Raw genomic sequence first — 23,817 nt, forward strand, 5'->3', positions numbered from 1 at the left:
CTTGGGTTGCTGGCTTTCCAAATGAAGTTCTATTCTTTGACCTGACACGTCGTCTCTTGATTTATTGATCTGTCACGCAGTTAGCAGTACCAGTTTGGACTCGGGAACAGTCTTAGTAGAGCTGACCTGAAGCAGAGGTCTACCTGCTGAACATTGCCCAAACTAAGAAGGGAAGTCAAGGATGATTTTCAATATCTTTATTAAGAAATATCAAAAGTTGATTACATTTCCATACACAGTTTTACAAAGTTCAAGTGGAGGGCAATGTAGGGAGGCCATCAGGATGCCTGTTTGGACACCACAATCACTTACCAAAAAGGTAACCTTGTCACTTTTGGTCATCTTAACAGTGGTCCACACAAGGCTCTCTCCCACTTTCACTAGGCCACAGCACAATACATTACTTGAGTTTTACTAAGTTATAAATCCTTAAACATTTGTCCTTTTCTTCTGTCATTATCCTTCCCTGAAAAAGCCAAGCTGTTTGTAGAAAGCACAACACTTGAGTCCCATTGACTGCTGTTTGCATCACATTTTCACAAAGCCTGCTTTGAGAGTTGGAAAACATTGCAAGTTACATGTTACCATAGCACACTTGGGATGGAACCCACGCACATTGTTATTTTTTATTTAACATTTAACAAAAAAGAGGGAAGCACTCAACTTGGAAACAAAACAGCACAGTCATCCGTGGAGAAGTTAAGTGCGGGACAGGGCCTGAAGATTCCAGGAAGCTCCTCCAAGAGGTCACCAGGGTGACCAAGAACAATTGGAGGCAGGGATATCAATACAGAATACAGAAAGAGAGCCCCTTGGGGAGGGAACATCACAATCTTTTGTGTCAGGGATACTGAATCAGAGGGGAATTACACTTTCAAAAATAATCGGGGCTAATGGGTCCTTGGCACCCGACAGGACACAGCAATGGTGTGGTGTGCCTTGGTGAAGGCTTGTGCTGGGTTATCTAAAAGTGGATCTCTGAAGAGACTGTCCAGCAGCATCAGAAAGTGCTGTCTTCAGAGGAAGGACTCCTTATTCACCCACATGAGACTGCGGGTCTCGTTGGGCTTGCACTCGTACTCAATGACAGAGAAGGGACTTCCCCACTGGCAGTGATCTCGCTTGTGGTAATTGTAGAACTTGACCTGCCACATCGTCTCAAAGGTCCCAATGTCAGTGAACTGAGGGAAGAGAAACACACCCCATCAAAAACTCATTCTGCCACTAGTAATGGACAGCTGATGTTCGTGGAAGAGGTGTAATAGGGAAGAACAAATCTGACTCCATTTTACAGCTGTTTCTTTTACTTTAACCTTCACATTCTATTGTTTTTGCTTCGAGGTAAGAATGTTACCTGAAATACACAGGATAGCCCGTTTTCAAGGTTCTGACTTTTAAGAGTACACTTTTCTACTCATATGGAGGTAAAATGTTGCAGAACAGAGAATAACATTCATCTTGTTGGAGGTTTACGGTAACATTGTGACCTGACTGATGTGGACTGCTGCAAGAACAAAGGATGCCTGCACCAAGAGGTTTGCAATGACTAACTCTCCTCCCTACACTCTGCTCCCTCACGTTTAGTAACCAGTATAATTACTCCAGGCTCCTGTGATAAAAGCTTAGGCCTTTTACTCTAACGAAGGATCTTCCTTCATTACAAGAGAGATTTTCCTGAAAAGCTATCTGTAAGTCATTTATTTCTCTATAAAATCATATTCCCACTACACTTATTGCATTTGCTATGATATTGCCTTTAATAAAAATAACTCCCCAAATGTATATGTTTCCCAAATTTAAGATCTGGAAATGACTCTTAGAATCTCAGAATTTCAGAGCTTGCCACAGAAGGGAGATTGGGAAGAGAAGAGAGGGAATGGTGTTTAATGATTGTTTTTGGTTTCTGTTTCAAAAAACAGTTGTACAAAATAACGTGTGTACAACATGACTAAACATAAGATACAACTGCCCTCCCATCATTAATTTCAACTCCAGGAAAACCTATTTTATTGAAAACATTTGCTTGTTAAAGACGCTAACTTTCAAGTACTATTGAGTGTTTATAAGCCATGCCCATGCCTCAGGTTTTGATTATACATTATCCAAAGCCACAGTTGAGTACCTACTGTGTGCCTTGCACATAGAAAAATTTGTATAAGGGATGCTCCTTGTTCCCAAGAAATTTGCCTTCTTCTTCCAGAAGACAGGCCCTGAAAACACTGCACAGAATCCTCCAGAGTCATGAGCACACAATTCTCATGTAGCTGAGAAGAGGGTACAGAATACCCTAGAGGCCACTGGGCAGGGGCTCAAGTGGCCTGCGGGGTAGCCTGACCCTGCCACCATCTCCTGGAGCTATTTAGGGGACCTGGCATTAAATAGCATGATGCCTGCTGTTATTTTCTCCTCTGACCCTCCCTTGTCATGGGAGGAGACAGGCACTGACTTAGTGGGGTTCTTGGACTTGTCAGGAGCCAGAAGACGTGGAAGGGGGAGGGCAGTGAGCAATAGGAGCCTTCTGCTTGCGGCTGCCACAGGGGGAGGGTGATCAGGTGCTTCCCAGATAGCTTTCCAAGATGCTTTCAAAATTATATCCTGCACCATTGCCTCATCTTGTTAATCTGATCCCAAAACAAGGTTTGGCTTGCCTTTGGAAAATTTGCTTGACTTGTAACAGTGGATGATGTACCTCGAGTCCACAAATCTCTCAGCTAAGAAAATGAAGTCTCTCTTTTTAGAAAGGCATGACTTAAAGACCTGTGCACAAATATGCAGCTTTATTCAGAAAAGCCCTAGATTGGAATCAACCCAAATGTTCTATCATTTACCTGCTGATAGACACATTTTGGTATATCTATTAATATAAAAAGGCTTTTTACTTAACAATAAAATAGAACATACTGATTCAGGCAGCAATAAGGTTGGATTTCAAAGTCATGCTGAGCAAAAGAATCCAGACCCCAAAGAATATATGTACTATATGATTCCATATATGTTTGTACATATATATGTATATCTATATAGTTTATAGTGATAGAATGCCAGGCTCCTCTGTCCATGGAGTTTTCCAGGCAAGAATACTGGAGTGGGTTGCTAGTTCCTACTCCAGGAGATCTCCCTGACTCAGGGATTGAAACTGCATCTCTTGTGTGTCCTGCACTGCAGGTGGATTCTTTACCTGCTGAGCCATCAGGGAAGCCCCAGAATATAATCTATGCTGAGAGGAAATATCTGTGGTTACCTAGGTTCCCTGAGGTAGGAGGAGGGGATAGATGATTGATGAAAATGTGCCAGAGGCAACTTTTTGCAGGTGACAGAAACATTTTACATCTTGATTGGGGTGGTGGTTACAAGAGCACATGTATGCGTTTGTTAAAACTCATTGATCAGTATACTTAAAATGGGTATATTTATTAAATGTAAACTATACAACAAAGTTGATTAAAAATTAAAAATATTGATTTTTAATGAGTAACAAGGAGACAGGTATTCTTAACCCTGCCAGTGGGAACTGAATTACACAGCCTTTTGGAAGGGTAATTTGTATCAAGTAAAGCTGTGAACATACTTGGGTATAGCAATTTCACTTATAATTTATCTTGACATCACAGTGTTCAGAATAGTGAGAAAGTGAATACTAAATTTCCATCCTTAATTAATTATGGCATATCTATATAGTGGGATACTATGTAACAATTCTAAATGTAAATATTTAAATAAAAAATTTCTATTATTCTGTATTGTTACCTGAACTAAGCAGAGTACCAACAAGACTGTCTAGCATTAATTTCATTAAAATTATACATGTTATGGACTTTCCTGGTGGTCCAGTGGTTAAGAATCTGCCTGCCAGTGTAGGGACATGAGATCGGTCCTTGGTCCAGGAAGATCCCACATGCTGTGCAGCAACTAAGTCCACATGCCACAACTAATGAGCCTGTGCTCTAGAGCCTGTGAGAAGCGACTACTGAGCCAGGGGCCACAACTACTGAAGCCCATGCACCTAGAACCTAGGCTCTGCAACAAGAGAAGTCACAGCAATGAGAAGCCCGTGCATGACAACTAGAGAGGAGCCCCCACTCTCTGCAACTAGAGAAAGCCTGCGTGCAGTAACGAAGACCCAGTGCAGCCAATAAATAAATTAAATTAAAAGAATTATACATGTTACTGCTGATGGAATAAGTTTCATTTTCTTCTATGTACTTATTGGTACTTTAAAGATTTAATGATCAAATTTTACTTTTATAATCAGAAAAAATGTTAAGCCAAATTGTATTTACAAGTTTTACCAAATAGTAATATCCTTAACATAAAATATGTTAAGAACTACTAAGAACATTTGGATAAAACTGACAGTTCATTAAAAGGACTGGCTAAGTCTGAAAAATATTCAAATGTAGTATTATTAGTAATTAAAGAAATATAAACTTTCAGAGTTTTGTAACTTGTTCACCTATCAACTTAGCGAACATTTTCAAATACCAGAAGCAATTTAAGCCTAAAACTTTAGGAAAGTATTATGAGAAATGGTGGTATATCTGTACCTTGAATATGTATAACCTCTAAACAGAAATTTAGGTGTTTTTTTTTTAATGTATTATTTAGTTAGTTTTTCCTCTGCTGGGTCTTCGCTGTTGTGCGGGCTTTTCTCTAGTTGTGGCGAGTGGGGGCTATGTCTTGGTTGCGGTGCCCGAACTTCTTACTGCGGTGGCTCCTTGTTGGGGCGCATGTGCTCTGAGGCATGCAGGCTTCAGTTGTTGCAGCGCATGGGCTCAGCAGTTGTGGTCGGCGGGCTCTAGAGAGCAGGCGCGGTAGCTGTGGTCGGCGGGCTCTAGAAAGCAGGCGCAGTGGCTGTGGTACACGGGCTTAGTTGCCCAGGGGCATGTCGGATCCTTCTGCATCAGGGATTGAAACTGTGTCTTCTGCATTGGCAGATGGGTTCTTTACCACTGAGCCACCAGGGAAGCCCAGGAATTTAGTTTTAATGATGACAGAAGATGATGAAAACAATGTTAACAGAAAAAAGATGGCTGAAAATGAGCTCAAATACACTAGGATGTATAGAGAAAAGAAAAAGGAAAAATATTAACAATAGTTCCCAAAGTAAACTCTTTCTATCTTTCTACTTAGATTTTCTGCAAGAAATATGTTACTCTTATAAGCAGAAAGAATATTTTAAATGCTGAAATGGATCTATCACCCCTGAAAAATTAACATGAATATCCCTCAAACCCTAGGGATTTAATAAAATCTATTAAGGATACATATATCCTAATGAAAACATTACAACTTTGTTTATAATACCACCCTTAAGTGGTAATAATAAACTGATATCTCATTTTACAAATCACTGAGATGACTTACTATTATTTTTGACCAACGTAGGATACTGTACATTTTAAGTGCAACTGAATTAAGTTATAAAAATATTTTATAAACACCAACAAAACTTTCACAGGAGCAGCTTGAAACAAGGTTAGGTAAGTGGGAGAAACAATACTGCGGCCTTTTTGGAACTAGATATAAATAAAAGTTAGTCACAAAAACAAATAAAGATGATTATGACCACAGGCAATAAACAAAAATGAAAGCCCTTAAGGCACAACACTTACATCTGAGTAACCTTACAACTAAGAAAGTCTCCATCCAAGAATTCTCAGTAACACAGTACACCAAAACAGAAATATGTTGACAGCAAGTCACAGCTAAAAATTCTACTCTGTTTCTCTTTTATTAATGTTGGATTCAAGGTCATGTTATAGTAAACTTAACTGCTGGTGACTAGGCATATATTTTCCTCTCTCCCACATCTTAATTGTTTTAACTTCTTATAAGCGCTCTTTGTATTCTTCCTTCTGGAGCTCTGTTTCCTGGCCATCTCTACCTAACTCATGATTTCTTCTGCTCTGGCTAAGAACAGATGGGGTCTTCAAAGCTGACATTGTTTTTGAAGAACAGAAACAACTACACAGCTCTCTACCCGCTCCCAACCCATCTGTGCCTTCCAAGGAAAAGCTACCCAGGCAAGTTCCCCAGTGATGCAATTAGACACAGTATAATTCTGTGCATTTAATAGCTCTCTTTTTTAAAATACACAATTACTATCATTTAATCTCATTCAGTCTTGTGACTGGTTTTAACATCTCCATTTTGTGGATGAAAGAACTAATTCAGAGAGGTTAACTGAGTTGCTCTAGTACTCTGCAGCCAGATAGTGGTAGGAGCAAGTCAAGAATCTAGGTTTCCTCATTTTCATCTAGAAAATGATAACCAGTGTACAAGCAAATGAGCTACAAGCTACTGAACAGCGTTTCTTTTTCCTCCCTGAATGAGAAGAACATCTATAAATTGTTATGTGTAGAATGTTTTAGGATGCCACTACAGACTGACTGTATCTCCCCAAAATTCATATGGTGAAGCCTAAATCCCCAGTGATGGTATTTGGAAGTGGGATCCTCCAGAAGTAATTATGGCGGGAAGATGGAGCCCTCATGAATAGGATTAGTGCCCTTATAAAAATAGACATGAGAGGGATGATCTGTTTCTCTGTTCCTTATCTGTTTCTCCCATGGTAAGAAAGAAGCTGTCTATGAATCAGAACAGTGTTCTAATTACACACCAGGTCTGCTGGCACCTTGATCTTGGACTTCCGGCCTCCAGAACTGTGAGAAATAAATATCTGGTGTTTAAGCCACCTAGTCTATCGTATTCTGAAACTGACACTCTACTATATACCTGGACATTTACTTTAGTGTTCTTACAAGTTACAAGCCTTGGTACACTTTAATTTCACAACCAATGTGAAGGGGAACCCATCAGATTCTAAGGAGAGGAGAATCATTTGTTGTCCTCAGTAATAAGTGAGGAATCTTGACTTGTTAATAAACAGTAAATATTTTATTAATTTTTTTTTCTGTTGTGCCGGGTCTTTGTTACTCTGTGCAGGCTTTCCCTAAGGAGAGCAGGGGCTACTCTTTAGTTGCGGTACATGGGCTTCTCACTGTGGTGGCTTCTCCTGTTGAAGAGAAAAGGCTCTAGGCACAAAGGCTCTGGGTTGCAGCACTTGGGCTCGGTAGTCGCTGTGCGGGTTCAGTAGTTGTGGCTCATGGGCTCTAGAGTGTGGGTTTAGTAATTGTAGCACATGGGCTTAGTTGCCCCATGGCATATAGAATCTTCCCGAATTGTGGATTGAACTCATGTCTCCTAAATTGGAAGGCAGATATTTAATCACTGTACCACCAAGAAGTCCTGAAGAATTTGTTTTAAACAATTTCTGTGGTGGTCTTACAACCATATGACCTAGAATCCCCAGAGTACTTCTCTCCATTCACCATTCTACTCAATTTCACCAGTGACTTGTGAAATTGATCAAGAATAAAGTGACTCTGAAATTCATTGACTTAGGAGCACAGAATGAACTTACTGTATTGATAGAGACATGATGTTACTTCATTAGTAAACAAATTCAGTGTAAATAAGCATCTATGACTTTTACTGTGGTATGACCTACCAATTCCTACTGGATTCTGAACATCTCTATTCCTGTACCGTTTGAAGTTTTATTAGTAAATCCTTATTTTCCATTTCTCTTAGCTGAACAGATAGGGTTAAAAGTTCTAAGTCTTATAAGTATGCTTAACTTCATAAGAAATTGCTAAACTTTCCCAAAGTGATGGTGCCATTTTACTTTCCCACCAGCAATATGAATTTCAGTTGTTCTATTGATACATTCTCTCCAAAAGCTGACACTGCCGGTTCTTTTAATTTTAACTGTATAGTAGTAAGAAGAAGAAAAGCAATAAAGAGCAGAAACCAATGAAACAGAAAAAGGAAAAACAGTAAAGAAAAACTGATGAAACTAAAATCTTCTTTAAAAACTCTTTAAAATGGATAAATCCAGGCAAAACTGAGCAGGAAAAAGAAAGCAAATTACCAATATTAGGAATGAAAGATGCTATCACTATTGATCCTATATTGGTAACAACATGGGATCCTTAGATTAGGAACAACGTTATACCAATAATGGGCTTCCCTGGTGGCTCAGTGGTAAAAAAAATCTGCCTGCCGATGCAGGAGACCTGGGTTCAATCCCTACATTGGGAAGATCCCTGGGAGAGGCAATGGTAACCCACTCCAGTATCCTTGCTTAGGAAATCTCAAGGACCGAGGAATCTGGCAGGGTGCAGTCCATTGGGTTGTAAAAGTGTTGGCCACAACCTAGAGACTAAACAACAACATATACCAATACATTTGGTGTACAAATGTACAAATTCTTTGAAAGACACAAACTATCACTAAATCTCTAACTACTAAAGAAATTGAATTTGTAATTAAAATTCTTCCCAGGAAGACAATTTCAGGCTCAGTGGCTTCATTGATAAATTCATACACTTAAGGGGAAAATACTGATTCTACGTAACAGAGGAAGGAATATGTCTCAATACATTTTGTGAAGCCACTGTTACCCTGATACCAAAACCTGACCAGGATATTACGGGTAAAGGAAAGTTGCAGACAAAAATTCCTCATGGATTTATGCATAAAACTTACATATAATTTTATTTGCTTGAAATATTAGTAAATCAAATCCACCAATACATAATAAAGGATATTACATTGGAGGTTTATCTTCAGAACTCAAGGATGGTTCAATATTTGAAAATCTATGTAATTTGCCATATTAACAAAATAAAGGAGAAACACTATGTAATCATATCAATAAATGCAGAAAGAACATGTGGTAATTCAACTGCCTTATACCTTATTTATACTTATACCATCCTTATTTATACCTTTTACCATCCTTATACTTTATTATCCTATATATAATAAAAACTCTCACCAAACTAGGAATAGAAGAAAAGTTCTTCAGTCTGATTAAGGGCCATCAATAAAAAAACAATAGCTAACATCACCTTCAACGTTAAGTGAACTGAGTCCTTTCCCTATAAGATGGAAATAAGGCAAGGAAAGCAGTTGCTTCTATTCCTGTTCAGCATTGTATTAGTGGCCCTAAGTCAGTATCTTAAGGCAAGAGGGGGAAAAAGGGAAACAAAACTTTCAATTCACAATAAAAATATGTGTGCAAAAACTATGAAGCAATTAACAAGCAAATTCAGCAAGTTTGCAGGACCCCAAATCAATTTAGAGTAAATCATATTTCATAAAGAAATACACTAGCACTGAATTAGTAGTATTATTTTTACTATTTGGCAAATTTTGTGGGTGAAAATTGGCCTTGTGTTATATACATATATATATTTATCAATAGTGAAATTGTCATTTTTTAATATTTATTGATGATTTGCATTCCTTTAGCCTCTTTATTTTTTGCTTATTTTTCAATTTCCCATGTCCTTCTCTTTCAATTTCCTATGTCCAGTAAGATTCTCTTCCTTACTGGTTTCTAAGAATTCTTTATATATGAAGTAACAGATTGTGCCAAAATATTAGAAAGAGTTGACATGAGGAACACATTTTACGTTTGGGAACGTATGTGTAAGCAGCACAACACAGGTTCACAACAGGCTCATGTACTGCTTGCCTCATTCCTCCAAACTCCCCCCAGTCTCCTGTCTAAGAGGGCCAGACAAAAGGGGAATAATGTGATGACTATCATAACGCAGACAGAATCTCCAAGCTCTCTCCTTGAAGGGACTAAGTGGAGAATTAGTCCCATTAAAATACAAGTCAGCAATACTCTTTGAAATGGGGGTGGAGAGCTTTTAGAGTTGGGTGTTGTTGTTTCGTCACTAAGCCGTGCCCAGCTCTTTTGTGACTCCATGGACTGTAGCCCTCCACCAGGCTCCTCTGTCTGTGGGATTTCCCAGGCAATAATACTGGAGTGGGTTGCCATTTCCTTCTCTAGGGGATCTTCCCCACCCAGGGATGGAACCCACATCCCCTCTGTCTCCTGTACTGGCAGGCAGGTTCTTTACCACTGAGCTGTCAGCGAAGCACTTAGAGTTGGGTATCATTCATTAATTCCCTGTACCAGGGCCTCTGGAATTATGTGAATAAAGAGATCACTGCCACTAATCTAAGTCAGATGGCATTTGATAACATCCTGAGTTCAGCTTCAGGGCTGCAGCATTGTCTGCACAGGCAGTGGTAAATCGAGGCAACACTGCTTAACCATCCATGTTATAAATAAGCTTTTCACGTGTCACCAAGTATCATTTGCCTTTTAGTTTAAATTGCCTTTTAAGGAAAATTTAATTTAACTTTGTTTACAACGTTTAACAGGAAATTGACATTTATGTAATCAGAGTTTTCCATTTTTAATCTTTGGATTTCTTCCATTTTTACCTTTGAATTTCTTCCATTTCTTTTAGGTTTAGATACATTCTTTTCATTTTGATTTTTTTTTACAAAGTTGATGCTTTAGAGATAATCTCATAATCCATCTGAAATATTTTTTGATCAGGAAAGAAGGAAAGGCATCAGGAAAGAAGAACAGAGCCTCCCAAATAGCCAATTTATCCTAGCATCATTTATCCAATGTTTAAAAATCTGAGAAACTATTTTGAGGTAACCTTAGACTTATAAGAAGTTGTTTTGGTGTCCCTTTAATTCAGCTTTCCTTGGTAGCTTCACCTACTTGATTAATTGACTTTACCTGGACACCTCAAGACTTCATTATTACTTGTGTAATTGGTTGTGTCAGCAATGTGTAATATTTAAGCTTGACAAAAGTTTTGTCATAGGATAGTGTTAAAGCATATGCAAGGCTTTCATCACTAAAATGAAATTTTCACTTAACATTTCAGCTGCTTACTTGATCAGGAAAACTTCTAATTTCAGTTAATAATTCTAATTTCCACTGTAATTGAATCAGCCTATCACTGATAAAATACAGATGCATGGCCAATGCACAAACCAAAAGCTGTATGATCATTATTGGAACAATCAATCACCTGCTTCTTCTAGAGTAGAAATTATATTTAAGGACCTAGGCATTACTGCTTGGACTCATGAAATGTGAAATACCATTTTAAATCTTTTGGAAATGATGTACAATATAAACATAAATCAAGTTTGAATTAGAGGAAAGTTAAATCACATAAAATCTAAAATTATGGGAAAGCCAAAATAGACTGTTGACTATGAAAAAATAACCATCTTCATTTTAAAAGAAGAAATCATAATAAAAAATGAAAAATTTTAGTGTAATTGTATTTCTACACAATGGAAAATAAAACAGAGCAAAAGTAAGAGAAATAGGATAGGTATGATAGATTTTTTTCTTTATTAGGAGTCTGTGATTTAAAAAAATAATTTTCAACAGAAGCATTGACAAAACATGAAAGAACAATCTATAGAAGAAACAAAATTAAATTGACATGTAGAAATGTTCATTCTTGTGATAGTGAAAAGTAAACTGGAAAATCTATTACATTTGAAGTGATTCTCGGTGATGTCATAATTATAACAAAGTCAGTAGGCTTCTTCATTGCTAGCAACATTGTAAAATAGTATGTACAACTTAAAAAAAAAAAAAAAAACACACCAAAATGCCATATTGGAGAACAGCCTTAAAGATTCAGTTCTTTTGACCAAATATTTTTACTCAGATTGAGGTAGATATATATATATATATATATATATATATATACATACACACACATATAAAATTTTACACTATAGCACTTTTTTTGATGGGACAATCAATATATCTAATATCTGAGTAAGTCTAATCATGATACATTGTGATAGATTCTTATATTACCATTAAAATTTTAAAAATATGTAGAAAGTTGGACAATATATATTAAAAATGATTGCAATTATAGAATGTATTTATGTGGAAGTTAATCTGAAAATGAACCAAATAAAAATGTAGGGATTACTGGTGCTTTACAAGTTTGCTCACATTTCTGAATCTTGTCTTGATATTTCACAGTTTTTTAAAGAAACATGCAAATCCCCTGAGATGCTGGGCTGCATTGCCACACTTCTCGGCATGCTCTACCCAACCAGGAAGGAATCCTATATGGATTTGTTGGATTTCAGTCCTAGTTGGTGTCATCCTAAATGGCAGTATTTGAGAATCTGACTTCTTCAGCAAATAACTAGTATCATGCCCTATGGGTAAGTTTATAATTTTTATACCATGTTAGGGCTGACAGTGGTCTTAGTGATCAAAGAATAGAATCCACCTATTTGTATTAAAGAAACAGGCCCACTGAGTTAAGCCTGGGATCCCACTGCCTGGAATCACAGTTAATTATGGGGCTTCCCCCATGGCTCAGATGATCGAGAATCATCTGTAATGCAGAAGACCTGGGTCAGGAAGATCTCCTGGAGAAGGGAATGGCAACCCACTCCAGTATTCTTGCCTGGAGAATCCCATGGAGCCTGGCAGACTACAGTCCATGGTGTTTCAAAGAGTCGGACACAATTGAGAGACTAACACACAGTTAATTATAGAAGAAGATGGCCTCCTAATACCTTCATAACTTCCAGTTTTAATTCTGACATTCTAGAGGTTTCCTCAGGCACCCACACCACTGATGTTTCCCTTGATAAGGTATGTAATTTTAATAATCCAGGAACTTGCTGCTTAACTGACTGTATTTACCTGGATAGTTCCAGGTTTTGGTGTTGCCTGTGAGAATATGGTATGTCTACACTTTTTAAAATTTGAGTCCTAATAATGGTAACTTAAAAATGTCACAGGATAATGATGAAACTAGCTGAAAGCTTCACCACTAGAATGAACATTTGAATTCAATACCAGAGATGCTGACATACAGAAAACCTCTAATTTCCATTGTTTTCCTGAGAATCAGCCTACTACAAATAAAACACAAATGCATGGCCGACGCTCAAACCTAACACTATGTGATCACTGCTGCAACATTCAACTATCAATCACCTGCTTCTTCTAGAGTGGAAATTATATGGAAGAATCTAGGCTTTACAGATGGAACTCAGGATTCTTGAGTTACAGCGTAGAGATTCTTTGCCCCACAACACACCCCAAAGGCACTGAGTAACTTAAAAGCTCTCCAGCCTTTTAGCAGGTACCTGGACAGGCAATCCAGACTTACTGTGAATAATAAAATCTTTCTTTTTATGGATGTGTTTAAATTATACTCACATTAAAAAAAATACTGTGTTTCAGTCTCATTCAAAATAATGTAGATGTTCTTAGTTTACAAATCCAATTAAGTTTTTAACCAAGTTCTAAATTGTTTGTTAATTGTTCTCCCTAGTGTTGTTTTTACACTTGCAGCAAAAGAAGTGTGACTCCACACCCTTTTAAAACCCCAGGAAGTTATAGCTCTGTCCATACTGGCTCCAGGGAAAAGGTGGGGAGGGGAGGTCTCCTCTCCTGTCCTGTGACCACCTGGAACGGGATACAGTCTCATCTACTGTGACTGCCTCTGTACCTGACCCAGGGCTCAGTACCAGTTTAGTGAAAGAATGAACAACTTAAAGTCAGCTCACTGGCCTTTTGAGCTCTCATTAGAATTCTGATAGATGGCCAACAGGCACATGAAAAGATGCTCAACATCACTATTAGAGAAATGCAAATCAAAACTGCAATGAGGTACCACCTCACACCAGTCAGAATGGCTATCATTAAAAGGTCTACAAATAACAAATGCTGGACAGGGGGCGGAGATCTCTACACCATTGGTGGGAATGTAAATTGGTGCAGACACTATGGAAAACAGTATGGAGTTTCCCCAAAAAAACTGAAAAGAGAGTTGCCATATGATTCAGCAATCCCACTCCTGGGCATATGCCCAGACAAAAATAAAGTTTTAAAAGATACATGCATCACTATGTTCAAGCAGCACCATTTAGCCAAGACATGGAAACAACCTAAATGTCCTTTGACAGATGAATGGATAAAGAAGATGTGGTGCACACATACAATGAATATTACTCAGCTATCAAAAAGAATGAAATAATGCCATTTGCAGCAACTTGGATAGACGTAGAGATTATCATACTAAGCAAAGTAAGTCAGAAAGAAAAAGACAAATACCATATGATAGCACTTACATGTGGAATCTAAAATACTATACAAATCAACATATCTATGAAACAAAAACAGAGTCACAGAGATAGACAACACACTTGTGGTTGCCAAGGGGGAGAGAGGGTAGGGGAGGGAAGAAAGGAAGTTTGGGATTAGCAGAGGCAAACTATTATATATAAGATAGAAAAACAACAAGGTCATACTGTATAGCACAGGGAACTATGTTCAATATTTTATGACAAACCATAATGGAAAAGACTATGAAAAACTATATATATATATATATATATATATATATATATAGTCTTCCAGGATTTTCTGGAAAATATAAACATATATGACCGAGTAACTTAGCTGTACAGAAGAAATTAACACAACACTGTAAATATACTAAACTTCAATAAAATTAAAAAAAAATAAAAATAAAATTCTGATAAGCATTTGCAATTCTGCTTCCAGTTAATCATTCCTTTAACTCTAATTATTGATACATATGCTATTCTTGATACACTAGAATAGAAGCATACTTGTTTGATACAAAAGAAATTTATTTTGATCCACCAGCCCTTTACTGGATATGTGATCTTCAAATATTTTTTTAGAAGTCTAAAAATACCTTTTAAAATGTGTTTCTGTAGAAATGGATAGTTTTCTCAGAAAACCAACTAAAATGGACTCAATAAAATCTTCAAAGCCTCTCCAAAGGCAGACTTAATGGACTAAGTTGAAAGTTATGGATATTCTTTCCAAATATCTTTACTTTGGATCCTGACATTCGTGGGGAAATTCTGTCAGACTTTCAAATAACAGCTAAATCATACACCATGTAAACCGTTTCAGAGCACAAACTATGAAAATGTGCCCAATTCATTTTATAAAGCAATTAACTCTAACACCCCATCTTAAACTGTGAAGACCTTCTGTCCTTTGCCCATTTCCCTTTCTAATCGACACATTGCTACTAGACTGATTTTTAACAACTGGCAAATCTTTTCACCGTTACCAGGAAATGGAAGTCCTACATTGAAATGTTTTTTTAAAATGATGATAATAGTGGAGTGGAACTGTTAGATGAAACTTACAAAGATATAAGTTTGTAAGAAACTGACAAAATGCAAACAAAAGTTATTTGATGCCTTTAAAAAGCAACTGAAAGCAAGACACAAATCAGTTACTCTTGAAGGATCTCAATTCTAACAATTAAGAACTGTCCCTGTGGTTTTTTGCCTGAGGGTGCCCCCCAATCCCAGACAGTTCAGGCAGAAGGAAACAGCAGTTTTATCTACTGGAAAAGGGAGAAGAGTGTCCTGGGCTGGAAGAGCAGCTGGAAATTTAGGGAGAAAATCCTGGAAGCAAGAGAGCTACAGAAGAGGTGAGACCCAAAATCTTGACTTTGACTATACCATAATTCTACAGGCTAATCGCACGTATAGGCTGCTGGGAGGGGGTTTTTCCTGCTTGAAAAAGCAGACAAACCAGTAAAGAGTCTATTTCCCCCCACCAAACAACAGAAGTTTATTGTTTCATAGTTCAAGAGATTGGTGGTGGTTTAGTCGCTAAGTCGTTTCTGACTCTTCTGCGACCCCATGGACTATAGGACGTCAGGCTCCTCAGATGTCCCCAGATCAGGGTGTTAGCAGGGTTGATTTCATCTAAGTGAAGCGTCTCTTCTTGAAAGAGAAAGTTATGCTGAATAAGATTTGGAAGTTTGCTGCCCCCCCCCTTTTTTTTTTATTGAATGCATTCCCAAACCTGAGAAGTTGAAGCCTTAATGGCTTGAAAGTACCAAAGCAAGGGCTCAGGACTGGCAGAGAAACTGGAAATTTAGAGGAACCTGAGGGTGGATGGATACCAAAATCTTAGTATAAACTGTCCAATTCCTTAGCTGACTGCTAAACTCCACTGGGACAAAGGGGACTAGGCTAGAGCAGCAACTGGAAGTTGAAAAAAAGTAAGCAGAGATTTCAGCTGCTATCCTACTGGAAAGACAGAATTTGCAGCTTTAGTCCAGGAATGTAACTCAAAAAGAGAATAATCCTCAGAAGAATAAAATAAACTAAAATCAATAATATACCATCTATAATGTTTAGTTTCTAATCAAATATTATCAAACAAGTAACAAAAGAGGAAAGCATGACCCATATTCAGGAAAAAAGTCATTCCTGCTCTAAATGGGACTAGATACTAGATTTACCAAATAAATATTTCAGACCAGCAATTATAAATATGCTCAAAGAGGTAAAGGGGTATATGGTCAAAATGGTCAAACAGATCAGGAACCTTGAGAAATGGAAACTATAGAAAATACAGATAAAAATTCTAGAGCTGAAAAATATAATGATAGAAAAAAAATCAGAAAACAAGCATGAGTAAATTGGGGCAGATGAAAAAAACAGTGAACTTGCGTATATATCAATACTGCTACTGCTAAGTCGCTTCAGTCGTGTCCAACTCTGTACGACCCCATAGACGGCAGCCCACCAGGCTCCCCCGTCCCTGGGATTCTCCAGGCAAGAACACTGGAGTGGGTTGCCATTTCCTTCTCCAGTGCGTGAGAGTGAAAAGTGAAAGTGAAGGCGCTCAGTCGTCCAACTCTTCGGGACCCCATAGATGGCAGTCCACCAGGCTCCTCCGTCCATGGGATCTTCCACGCAAGAGTACTGAAGTGGGGTGCCATTACCTTCTCCATAGAAAGTATCTAATTTGGAGGTCCATAAAAGCAATTGGACAAGATCTTAAAGACCTACAGGATAATACCAAACTGTCCAATGTGTAATTGAAGCACTACAAGAAAAGGAGAGAATAAAGTTGGAAAGAATTTGAGGCAAAATAAAAATTAAAAATAACTCAAATTTGGTAAAAACATTATAGACTCAAATTCTATCTCTGTGTGTAGAACCTAAATTAAAATATTTTAATGCAAGCAAAAGAAAGAGATAATTCAGATAGGATTGGAAATCAATGAAACAGAAAAATGGGTCAGTGAAGCATATGAAAACAAAACTAGGTTTTTGAAAAAGCCAATAAAATTGGTAAATCTCTAGCTAGACTGGTTGGGGATAAGGGAGGAATGGCAAATTATAAACATAAAGAATGAGTGGACATTATTAGAGATCCTAACACATCAAAGGATGGTGGAGGATTATTACCAACACCTTTGTGCCAACAAATTTGACAATTTAGTTGAAATAAATCAATGATATCAATGACAAATTATACAAATTAACTCAAGAAATAAAACCTGAATAGCCCGTTATCAAAGAAGGAAGTTGAATTTGTAACTAAAAGCCTTTAAACAAAATGAAATGTGTGCCTTCATTGGTGAATTCTATCCAACATTAAATAAAAATCATATTTTAATAATAATAATATAAACTCTTCCAGAAAACAGAAGAGTGAACAACTTTCAAATAATTTTATTATTATTCTGATACCAAAACTAGACAATGACAATACAAAAAAAGAAAACCACAGACCAATATTTCTCAGGAACACAGATGTAAAATCCTCAATAAAATGTTAATGAATCAAATCCAGTCAAATATACAGGGAACATACCATTGACCAACTGGTATTTATCCTAGTATTCAATAACTCAAAGTTGTTTCAACATTGAATAAACAATAAAATCTACTAGAGAATAAAGAAACATTATATGATCATCCCAGTAGGTAAAGAAAGAATATTTGAAAACATTACACATTCATATTTTTTAAACCTCTCAGTAAAATTTCAGTAAATTAGTGATAGAAGGGAACTTCATTAACCTGATAACAGGCATTTAATAAAAAACCCTACAGCTAACATCGTACTTAGTGTTGAAAAACTGAATGCTTTCTTCCTGAGATTAAGGAACAAAGATGTCCACTCTCATCAGTTCTGCTTAGCATCAAACTGGAGGTCCTAGGCATTGCCATCAAGACAGAAATAAAAGGAATATGAATTGAAAAAGAAGAAGAAAAACTTTTTCTTTGCAGAAGACATTATATCAAACATGGAAAAGCTTAAATGTTCTACAAAAAAAAAAATCCCGAACAACTATTAGGATTAATAAGTGAGATTAGCAAGGCCTCAGAATTCAAGATGAATATAGAAAAAAATCAATTTTATTTCTATAAATAGTAAATCACCATATATAATAGTGTTTAAATATGAAATACTTAATGAAAAATTTAACAACATATATATAAAATCTGTACAGGAAACACTGTAATGCATTATAGAGAGAAATTAAAGAAGACCTAAATAAACAGATATATTCATGTATCCGAAGACTCAATATTTAAGTGTCAAATCTTCCCAAACTGCCCAATTTGCAAACCCAATTAATATTCCAGTTCTTGGAGAATTGGAGAATGAACTGATAAGTTCATGCTAAAATCTATATAACAATGCCAAGGGCCTAGAATAGTCAAAATGACTTTGAATAAACAAAGCTGAAAGATTTAGGCTATCCAATTTAAAGACTAAAATATAGATCATGAAATAAAATGTTTTAGCTCTTGTAGGTCTTTTGCATTTCCAAACTTAAAAGACTGATATAATTAACTATGTAAAGTAACTAGAATTCTTATACATTGCTGGTAAAAATATGAAATGGTACAACAATCAGGATATTTCTTATATGGTTAAATGTATACTTACCATGTGATTTGTTAAATCTCCTCTTAGGTGTTTACTCAAGAGAAATGAAAACATGTTCACTTTAAGACTCATACTCAAATATTCATAGCAATTTTATTTATAACTCCAAAGGCTGCAAACAACCCAGCTGTTCATTTATTGGTAAAGGGATAAATAAACTCTTATATATCCTTACCATGAAATACTACTCATAACAAAAGGAACCAACTATTTAAACAAAAACATTATACTACAACATAATGCTAAGTGAAAGAAATCAGCCACAATGCCATGATTCTATTTACATGAAATTCTAGAACCATTAGAACTGTTATTGAGACAAAAAGCTCAGAGTGGCTAAGACTGGGGGCACTGACTACAGATAGGCATGGAGGAAATTTTCAGGATGACCAGAAATGTTCTATATTTTTATTGGGGTGGTGATTATACACTAGTCAAAATCTATGTTACTGTACAGTTTAAATTGGTGTATTAATATATTTACGCTTCCCTTGTGGCTCAGCTGGTAAAGAATCTGCCTGTAATGCGGGAGACCTGGGTTTGATCCCTGGGTTGGGAAGATCCCCTGGAGAAGGCAAAGGCTACCCACTCCAGTAATCTAGCCTGGTGAATATATTTACATACAATTTGTATGTAAATTGCATACCAAAGTTGACTTATAAACTTTCAATGGATTCCCAGAGGCATGAAGATAAATTCAATAAGCAGGCCCTGTAACATCTAAGCTCTATTTACCTCTCCAGTTTAATATTTTTTTAAAAAAATTTTTATTGGAATATAGTTGATTTACAATGTTGGGTTGCTGCTGCTGCTAAGTCCCTTCAATCGTGTCTGACTCTGTGCGACCCCAGAGACGGAAGCCCACCAGGCTCCCCCATCCCTGGGATTCTCCAGGCAAGAACACTGGAGTGGGTTGCCATTTCCTTCTCCAATGCATGAAAGGGAAACGTGAAAGTGAAGTCGCTAAGTTGTGTCCAACTCCTAGCGACCCCATGGACTGCAGCCTACCAGGCTCCTCCGTCCATGGGATTTGCCAGACAAGAGTACTGGAGTGGGTTGCCATCGCCTTCTCCGACAATGTTGGGTTAAATCCATCTTAATCTTAAGTCAGTCTCTACCTCACTGTCTGCTGGGCTACTCATTCCTTGAAACACATTTTGCTGTCCTCCAGCTGTTGATCTTTGTAGCTCCTTTTTCCTCAAGTGTTCCCTCTTCTGTCAGCTCTTAACAAAGCCATCCCTTAAATCTTGGGCTAGACTAAGACCCCTGGTATATGTCCCAAGGGTACCACCACTTTTTTAGTACATTTTGTACAATAATAATTATTTACTTTATTATTGATAATCTTGTATAAAGTATGTTTTCCTCCTCTAGATTAGAAGCCCTATGAAGCCAGGGAAATCTATTCTGTTCACCACTCTTCTCCCAATGCCTGATATATAGAGGAAGTCTTTACATATTTGCTGATAAATCAGCCAAACAAAAAAAATAATAAAATTAAAACCCTTAAATATTAGCATTTTCAATGTAACAACATATTAAAAATGATAAGTGACATTAAGTAGGGTTTCTTTGAAGAAATGAGAAGTTTAGTATTCTAAATTATTTCCATAGATGGGTAAAGGAATGAAATGAAATTCAACACATCTCCCAATTATCTCTTAATGAACCAGAAAAGGATGCTTTAACAATATAAATATTTGAAACCAAGAGTATATCTAATAGTGAAATGTTGGAGATAAGGATTACCACTATTAGTAGAAAACATTATTCTAGAAACACTAGCCAATGCAATAAGGGCAGGAATAAAAAAACCAGAAAATGACACTATGATATGAATTAATAGATTGTGACTGTCTACCTGAAAAATCCAAGATCACTGAATGAAGAATTTTAGTAAGCAAGTTCAGTAAGGTGGCCAATTATAAAATACACAAACATGTACTGTAAAAACAATGCAGCAGTGGCATAAGTATAGGCAGATCAATGGAACAGATAACAAAAATGTAGCGAGAGAATTAATTTTTTGCCACAAAGAAATTACTATAAAACTGATCATTGGAGAAGCATGGATTATTTAATTAACTGTACTGAGACACTGGGCTTCCCAGGTGGCTCAGTGGTAAAGAATCTGCCTGCCAATGCAGGAGATGTGGGTTTGATCCTTGGGTTGGGAACTATTCTTGTCTGGGAAATCCCATAGACAGAGGAACCTGGCAGACTAGAGTCCATGGGGTCACAAAAAATTGGACATGACTTAGAGACTAGAACAACAACTGGTACATTATGAACAAATATATGAAACTATGAGCTGATATAACATTTCATAATATTTGATTTTATATCCTTTCTTAAGGGAAAATAGTGATTATTTTCCTTTACATGGTTTCCATTTGCTTTGGCATCATACCCCAACACTCCCAAGTAGACCTTACCGGCATGGTGATCTGGATGGGCTGCCGTTCTCCACTCTTGGTTGGGGCCACACCTTCTGTGTCATATGTTCCTGTATATACGATTCTGTCCCCATCGGGCTCTTTAGACTTCAGTTCCAGTGGGACAACCACACCACCAATGGAAATGTTCCTGCAATGGACTTGAGTTGATCATATATGGTAGAAATTAGCTCAGGCACCCTGTCCTGGTCTGGACCATAACCCTGGGCAGAAACCATACAGGATTGGCTAACAGAGACACTGTGGTGTGATAGAAAGTTCTGAAACTTTAGGGAGCTTGTCTTTCCCAACTAACCAGTCATGTGAACCTAGATCAACTGCTTAATCTCTCTGGATTGACATGAGTATTCTCATCCAGAATACTTGTACAAGGCTAAGTCAGATTCTGTCAATGGTCTTCCTCTTTAGTTTCTCATCCGTGGAACTTTTAAAAATCTAGCTATACCCAGCCTATTTCAAACACTTGGCTTGGGTTGTGGTTTGGGCATTTGTAAATTTATTTTAACATTGCAGAGGTGATTCTAATGCACAGGTAGAATTCAGAACCACTGAACAAGTTCTCTAATAATTTTTTTTCTGTTGCAACAATAGAACATTAGGGGTCCATGATTTTGGGGGTACACTTCCTCAAGCCAGGCATATACCAAAAATTCTCACTGCATCATTTCCTCATGTTAGGGTAATGGTTCTTGAAGTGTCATCCCTGGACCAGCAATGTCAGTATCACCTGCCAACCTATTAGAAAGCAAATTCTTAAGCTCCACTGTAGTGCTAGAGTTTACTACATCTACTTAAGGTGAGGTTCAGTCATCTGTGTTTTAAAGAGCCCTCCAGGTGATTCTCATGTACACTCAGGTTTGAGAACCACTAGTTAGGGCATTGAAGCACTTTGAAAAAAATTAAAGTATAACAGGAAAAAAAAGTTTTATCATTAAAACAAATTTGTTTTTAGATTAACTTGAAAAATAGAGAACTATCCTGAGGGAACTAGACCAGGTAACTTGGTAGAAGAGTTTGCCAGGAAAAAAGGGAAAGGAAAAGTCTAGATCATATCTAGATGCACAGAACACTGGGAAATGTGAGGATAATGGATGCTTGGAGCTGCTGGGGATGCTGACAAGTAAATAGACCAAGAGCATCAGAATCAACCCAGGTTTGATTCTAGGTCTTTCAACTGGAGCCTGGCACCTAGAAGGTGGATACAACTTTGTTGAATTAAAGTCTACTGGCCGATACAACTTTGTTGAATTAAGGTGTACTGGGGGAGACTTAACCTATCAGCCCTCTCTCTCCACCCCACCTTCCGAGCTCAGCAAATGGTAGTAGATACAATACGGGGTGGTTTCTTTCCTCTTTCCACCATGCTTAGGCAGAAGCTGAGAGGTAAAGGACTCCACCTCTTATGGTAAAGGATACTTCCCCGTTCCTGCACTCTTCTACACTGACTTTCTAGCCCAAGGTTTACTGGATACATCAACCTCTTATAGCAGAGACGAGATAGTTTCTGCCACACACACACACACACACACACACACACACACACACACCACCATCCTTTTGTTGTAAGGATGCTGCTAATCCCATCATCAGGCTGAAACAGACAATTCAGGAGAAAAAGAAATACACCAGGCAAAGAAAACTAGGCCTAAGTGGGGAAGGCTGCCCTCCGTCTTGCTCTTCCAGCCCCGGGATTCCAGGCTCATAATGGCTGATGGATGAGTGGCGAGCATCCTTAAGAAGCCCCAGTAATCAGCCACCCCCAATTTTATACCTCTTAACTCAGCCTCTCTCCCTCCTTCAGTCTCGCAGAACTCGGCGGAGATGAACCGGAATTGCGGTAGGTGAAGCCCAGGGCGAGCTTCTCCCCTCCGCCCCACCCCGGCCGCCTGAGGGTCCGCATCAATGGCTGGACAGAAGGGATGAGAAATTTACAAGAAAAAACCCCCAATCCCCTGGCTTCCAGTTGCAGTTTTAAACACCTCACGCTTCAGGCGTGGAGGGAAGCGAGAATAGCGAAGGAGATGACCTAGGGAGCAGACAGCTGACCTCATACCTCCCCCCAACAAAACCTCCTGGGCCCTCCGGGCGAGGTGAGAGGCAAGAGGTGCCCGGGAGAGGCTCTGGCTGTCCCGGGGGCCTCGTTCCACCCAGCGTATCCCGAGCCGGGCCGGTTAGCCGCGGCGCGCACCCGCACTCACTCGACCTGCAGCGTGGTGGGCTTAATCTTCACCTCCACCTTGTAGGAGGAGCCCGTGAGCAGCTTGATGGTGCGGTTCTGGCCGAAGCGCTGCCCGTCCACTTTGTAGAAAACCGGGCCGTCGTTCGGCTGGATGCGCAGGGCGATGGAGAGGCGCACGAGGCCCGGCAGGTCTCCCATGGCTGGGGCGGGCGGGCGCGGCGGCTCCAGGGGGGCGGAGGACTGAGCCGGCGGCGACCGGGCGGCTGGAGCGCGGTGGGCGGAGAGGAAGCGCGGGGAGGGAGAGGGAGGTGGCGGAGCGGAGGCTGCCGCTAGGAGCCCGAGCCGTCGCGGCCGTCAGCCCCGGCTTCCCAGGAGCAGCTCCGCAGGCTGTGGTCCCCAGCCCCCCTCGGCGAAGAAGCGGGCCCCAGGGACAGCTCCGAGGTCCGGTGCTCCCACATCCCCCACTCCCCGAGCCGCGCGCTCCGCGCACCCAGGGGGCTCACTCCGGCCCGCAGGCCGCGGGCCGATCCGCGCAGCTGGAGGAG

The 23,817-nt window shown here is 38.7% G+C and overlaps 1 protein-coding gene across 1 annotated transcript; it reads right to left on the reverse strand.

The window, feature by feature from the left end:
- Positions 1-182: 182 nt before the first annotated feature.
- On the reverse strand, positions 183-23,817 carry CNRIP1 (cannabinoid receptor interacting protein 1). Its single transcript, XM_055540518.1, has 3 exons — positions 23,292-23,817; positions 21,073-21,223; positions 183-1,181 (listed from the first exon to the last, which is right to left on the reverse strand). Exons 1-3 carry the CDS (start codon positions 23,468-23,470, stop codon positions 1,017-1,019), a joined length of 495 nt encoding a protein of 164 aa, XP_055396493.1. The 5' UTR covers positions 23,471-23,817; the 3' UTR covers positions 183-1,016.

The sequence above is a fragment of the Bubalus kerabau genome, chromosome 11, assembly GCF_029407905.1.
Source record: "Bubalus kerabau isolate K-KA32 ecotype Philippines breed swamp buffalo chromosome 11, PCC_UOA_SB_1v2, whole genome shotgun sequence".
NCBI classification, from domain to species: Eukaryota; Metazoa; Chordata; class Mammalia; order Artiodactyla; family Bovidae; genus Bubalus; species Bubalus kerabau.